Below are 6,000 nucleotides of genomic sequence, written 5' to 3'. Positions count from 1 at the left end.
CCCACTGCACGCTGAGACTCTTGAGACGACCCCCCACCTCACCTGAGTCAGCTTGCACGGCCCCAGCGTCCTGCTGAGGACTTGGCAGACTCGGTGGAGGGCTTCTGTTCCTGGAAAGGGGCTGCCTTTTGCCCGCATGCCCTTATGGGAACGGAAGGATTGAGGCTGAAAAGACAGTGTCTTTTCTCTGCTGAGATGTGACTTGGGGTAAAAAGGTTGGATTTCCCAGCTGTTGCCGTGGCCCCCAGGTCCGATGGACCGACCCCAAGTACCTCCTCTCCTTTATACGACCATACTTTCATGTGCCGTATGGGATCTGCATCACCTGACCACTGTCGTGTCCATAACATCTTCTGGCAGATATGGACAACGCACTTATCTTGATGACAGAGTGCAAATATCCCTCTGTGCATCTCGCATATATATATATATATATATATATATATATATAGACTGCATCCTCTTAAATGCTCTATATCACTAAAATATTTTCAGTCAGGGAATCCGACCAAGCCAACCCAGCACTGCATTTCCAGGCTGAGGCGATCGCTGGTCGCAGTATAACCACCGTATGTGTGTATATACTTTTTAGGATATTACTCCAGCTTCATATCAGCTGGCTCCTTGAGGGCGGCCGTATCTGGAGACGGTAACGCCACATGATAAGCGTGTGAGCGCCTTATCCACCCTAAGGGGTGTTTCCCAATGCGCCCTAACGTCTGGCGGGAAAAGGTATAACGCCAATATTTGCTATCGGGGTAAACCCACGCCTCATCACACACTTCATTTTATTTTATCTGATTCAGGAAAAACTACGGTAGTTTTTTCACTCCCACATAATACCCATCTTTGTGGTACTTGTAGTATCAGAAATATGTAACACCTCCTTCATTGCCCTTAACGTGTGGCCCTAATGAGGAATACGTTTGTTTATTCACCGTCGACACTGGATTCAGTGTCCGTGTCTGTGTCTGTGTCGACCGACTAAGGTAAACGGGCGTTTTAACCCCCTGACGGTGTTTTTGAGACGTCTGGACCGGTACTAATTGTTTGTCGGCCGTCTCATGTCGTCAACCGACCTTGAAGCGTGTTGACATTATCACGTAATTCCCTAAATAAGCCATCCATTCCGGTGTCGACTCCCTAGAGAGTGACATCACCATTACAGGCAATTGCTCCGCCTCCTCACCAACATCGTCCTCATACATGTCGACACACACGTACCGACACACAGCACACACACAGGGAATGCTCTGATAGAGGACAGGACCCACTAGCCCTTTGGAGAGACAGAGGGAGAGTTTGCCAGCACACACCAAAAACGCTATAATTATATAGGGACAACCTTATATAAGTGTTTTCCCTTATAGCATCTTTATATATATTTCTAACGCCAAATTAGTGCCCCCCCTCTCTGTTTTAACCCTGTTTCTGTAGTGCAGTGCAGGGGAGAGCCTGGGAGCCTTCCCTCCAGCCTTTCTGTGAGGGAAAATGGCGCTGTGTGCTGAGGAGATAGGCCCCGCCCCTTTTTCGGCGGGCTCGTCTCCCGCTCTTCAACGGATTCTGGCAGGGGTTAAATATCTCCATATAGCCCCCGGAGGCTATATGTGAGGTATTTTATGCCAAAAAATAGGTTTTCATTGCTTCCCAGGGCGCCCCCCCCCAGCGCCCTGCACCCTCAGTGACTGCCGTGTGAAGTGTGCTGAGAGCAATGGCGCACAGCTGCAGTGCTGTGCGCTACCTTAAGAAGACTGAGGAGTCTTCTGCCGCCGATTCTGGACCTTCTTCTTTTTTCAGCATCTGCAAGGGGGCCGGCGGCGAGGCTCCGGTGACCCATCCAGGCTGTACCTGTGATCGTCCCTCTGGAGCTAATGTCCAGTAGCCAAAGAAGCCAATCCATCCTGCACGCAGGTGAGTTCACTTCTTCTCCCCTAAGTCCCTCGATGCAGTGATCCTGTTGCCAGCAGGACTCACTGTAAAATAAAAAACCTAAACTAAACTTTTCTAAGCAGCTCTTTAGGAGAGCCACCTAGATTGCACCCTTCTCGGCCGGGCACAAAAACCTAACTGAGGCTTGGAGGAGGGTCATAGGGGGAGGAGCCAGTGCACACCACCTGATCCTAAAGCTTAACTTTTGTGCCCTGTCTCCTGCGGAGCCGCTATTCCCCATGGTCCTTTCAGGAACCCCAGCATCCACTAGGACGATAGAGAAAACATTTTCTATACATATACACATACATTAACAAATACTCTTGGTTCTAATGTAAAATATATAAAAAAAAACTGGTTGTAGCACCTATCAGTAGGCCTATTGTTAGAAAGACCAAAGCATAGTAAACATATAATAGGAGTAGTATAGAAGATCTACAGTAATTAGATAGATGGTCATTAGGTCAACCCTGTATGATCGGCATGCATTAGATCGACAGGGTCAAAAAGTGGTAGGGTCAAAATGTCAACACTGAAAAAGGTAGACAGTAGAAAAGGTAGACAGGTACAAAAAGTCCATTTGGAAATGGTAGACACAAAAAAGTTGACACAACTCGATTCCGTTTTTTGGGTGTCATTTTGTATGTTTCTCATATGTGACCACAATTATTGCAAATGTATACTCTCACGGGCTTACTTCACTCACTACGCTTCGGGCAAGGTGTCTTGCTCTGCTACTGCTGCGCTCTGCTCAACTACTATTCCAAATCATAGTCTATGTCAGACATATCAAACTCGCAGCCCACAACACATACTTTTGCAGCCCAAGTTTACTTTTTTTAAAACAATTGAATGCGGCCCACCACCGCTGTATGAATTACCGTAGGCCTGTCTACCGTGATCGGAGCTTAGACTTTTTCTTTTTCTTGCGGCCCACACAAGACTTAGATCTTGACTATTCAGCCCAGTTGGGATTTTGAGTTTGACATGCCTGGTCTACATGGATGGTAAAACAAGTAAGGGGTATATTCAATTAAAGTCGGATCCATTCTGACATGCATTTGTCGAAATGGATCCGACAAGGGCTATTCAATGAATGGCCAAATCCGACAGGATTTGGCCATTCCTGACCATCTCAATACGATTTAAAAAAAGTCGGACTGAGATGAGGGACTTGAGAGGAGGAGATGGGGAGAGCCGCGGGGAGACAGGGTGAGCAGCCGGGAGACGGGGGAGAGCAGCGGCTACAGCAGTGTAGTGCCATAAGCAGGAGCATGTGGCACCGCCGCCAGACCTCACGGCAGCGTCCACCCAGCTCCAGCAAGCGGGACCTCGCTTGCTGGAGCTGGGTGGACGCTGCCGTGAACAGCGGCGGTGCCCCATCCTCCTGTTGTGCTGTGCTGTAGCCGCTACTCTCCCGCATCTCCCCGCTGCTCTCCCCGTCTCCCCCTCTCAGGTCCCCCATCTCAATCTGACTTTTTTTAAAGTCGGATTGAGATGGTCGGAAAGGGGGCCAAAACCTGTCAGATTTGGCCCCATTTCTGACAGAAGCATGCGGATTGGCCGCATCCTGCTTCCTCCACCGCCCCGTGCCACTCATACCAACCCCCCGGCTTACCTGCATGCAGGCAGCCCTGGTTCTGGAACCCATACTCCTCCTCACCCAGCAAGACAGTCGGAGGTCCTTCCGGCTGCAGGGAGGAGGAGCCCAGGACTGACTGCTGCCTGCTTGCTGGCTAGGGAGGTGACAAAGACCCCCCACACACCTTCTCACAGGTATCGTGGGGGGGTGGGCTCCGTCACCGCATTGTGATGTTAATCGCATATGTTATTACATATGCGATTAGCATCACTGTGGTAGGCGGCAAGGGGCGGCAATGTATTTTAATACATCCTGACCATAGGGAATACCAAGTGGACAACTTCACTTAGCCTACAATGAGAAAGGAACATCACAATGTATATGAAACGGATGCACCATCATGTAAGAATGGGATTGTAGGTAAGCAGCATGCTACACAGAGAATGAGGGTGGGTAGGTACACACTAGACCAGTATCAGCCCAATATGACGTTTCCGGTCAAATAGGAATGACATATTGGCTGGATCGTTAAGTGTGGATACCCAATTTGCGCGCTCCCCTACGGCTGCATGCAATATCTACCAGTAGGTCATGCTGCATGGCTAACCATAAGATATTGTGTACGATGCCATGCTGTCTGAATGGCGCCGTCGTCACCTGCATTGTGCAAGTGTCTACACACTTGCTAATGCAGGGTCGAATCGACCATCAGATCGGTCGGATACACATCATTCTGGTGTGTGGCCAGCCTGAGACATAGAGCAAGTTGCATGAGCTCCCAGCAGTACAGGCAATTTAAGACTCCAGTCAAACTGACTTGCCAGAACTGTGGTGTCAAACAACTGTATAGGAAACATTACGACATTCAGCTGGTTTCTTACAGTTCATATTTTAACCTGTTAAAATTGTGAAATGCAGTTATTTTTTTCTGCTGCAACTGAGAAGGTCAACTCTTCTTACTTTGTAGTTGTAGAAGTGTCCATTGATAGAAAACCGATGCTGCTGTAGTTGAGCTCTATCTGGTGTGTTGGGACGAATTCTTTTTTTCACCAAAGCGGCTTCACTCATGGTTCGATATAAAGATGGCGAATCAGGTGCATGATCACTAAGTCTTGGTTTGAGGGTACTTGTGTCATATTCATATGTCAAATAGTCTAAAGGAAATATAACAAGAAAACCAAAGCAAATTTACAAAAGAAAAAGGAAGAAATACTGAAAATATACTAAAGCCAAAGCATAAACTCCAATTTTGTGAAAACCAAAACATGCACACTCACACATATACTTAATCAGAGCTTTTAGAGCATGTATATAGATATTTTTTTATTCTAACTTTTATATTTTTTGCATTATGGTTTGTAATGATCCCAATTCATTCCTATTTTACACAGTTACATATGACTAAGGACAGATACGCATGGGCATTGAAAAACAGTCAGTGCAAGAGACAAATTAGCAAAACAATAAAAGCAGTAAAACATGGCATCAGTAAGAGGGTGTCTTTATAAACAATTCAATATTAGAGATGTGCAGGTTCGGATTTACTCTACTCTTAAACACGACTGTTATTGGCTATCGGCACTCATGTGTTTTGGATAGCCAATAAGATAAATCCAGATAAATGCAAACTTGTACTTGTTTGGCAAAAAGAACAGAGTAAATCTGAACCTACCCAGCTCTACTCAATATAGCTGAAAAGCAATAAACAGCAGCAAAACAACCAGGGGTGAAAGGACATCTGCAGCAAGTATTGTGAAAGCCAAAAAGATGGCTTTTAGGAAATATAAGCAGACACAAAATAATGAAGACAAAAAGATATATCTTGTTGAACAGAAGGAGACTAATACCACTTTCAGTCAGAAAAATCTCAAAATCCAGGTTTTTCCCGGATTTGTGAAACCGGGAAAAACCCGGGTTACAGTTCCTAACCCCCTTTCACACAGCACATTTAACTCGGATTATTCCCTGGTCGACCCCTTTCAGGCAGAACCCGTGTCAGCCATGCAATAGACTTGTGTGTCATAAGAAATGGACTGTTTTTATGGCACACAGAGATGAGGTCAGGAAAAGTGGGTGGGAACTGCTCATTGCATTGCATTAACCATGGCCTATGAGTTACTGCTGAGTAGCCCAGAGTTCCTGAGTTCTTGCTGCTTTTTGCTGTTTCACAGAGCAAATGAGAGCCTAATTCAGCTGCCAGGCTGGTTTCTCCGTCTAAAAAGGGGTATAAAAGAAAGTAATCAGATGTGTAAAGGCACAAGCTAAAGAGAAAGTGGCCCCGTCAGTAGGTAAAGGAGGGAAAACTTTTTTTTAGGTATATAAGCGAAAGGAGAAAAACAAAAGACAGAATAATAAGACTAAAGACAGAGACTGGGAGTCTTGTTGAGGGAGACAATGTAATAGTGGATCATCTTAATAATTATTTTTGCTCAGTATTCCCTACTGAAAGAGAGGGGAAGGGCCACAGTTAAGTTGCAGGGATATTCGGA

The 6,000-nt window shown here is 46.2% G+C and overlaps 1 protein-coding gene across 1 annotated transcript in view; it reads right to left on the bottom strand.

Annotated features, from left to right (window-relative positions):
• The window catches only part of RASSF6 (Ras association domain family member 6), a 70,851-nt gene that overhangs the window by 21,458 nt on the left and 43,393 nt on the right, over positions 1-6,000 (bottom strand). Inside the window, exon 6 of the mRNA XM_063941343.1 lies at positions 4,472-4,665. Coding sequence (XP_063797413.1) covers positions 4,472-4,665 — 194 coding nt within the window. The remainder of the gene's footprint in view (positions 1-4,471; positions 4,666-6,000) is intronic.

This window comes from Pseudophryne corroboree, chromosome 1 (genome assembly GCF_028390025.1).
Source record: "Pseudophryne corroboree isolate aPseCor3 chromosome 1, aPseCor3.hap2, whole genome shotgun sequence".
Lineage (NCBI taxonomy): Eukaryota > Metazoa > Chordata > Amphibia > Anura > Myobatrachidae > Pseudophryne > Pseudophryne corroboree.
The sequence above is the reverse complement of the archived record's forward strand: the minus strand, read 5'-3'. Positions and strand labels throughout refer to the sequence as shown.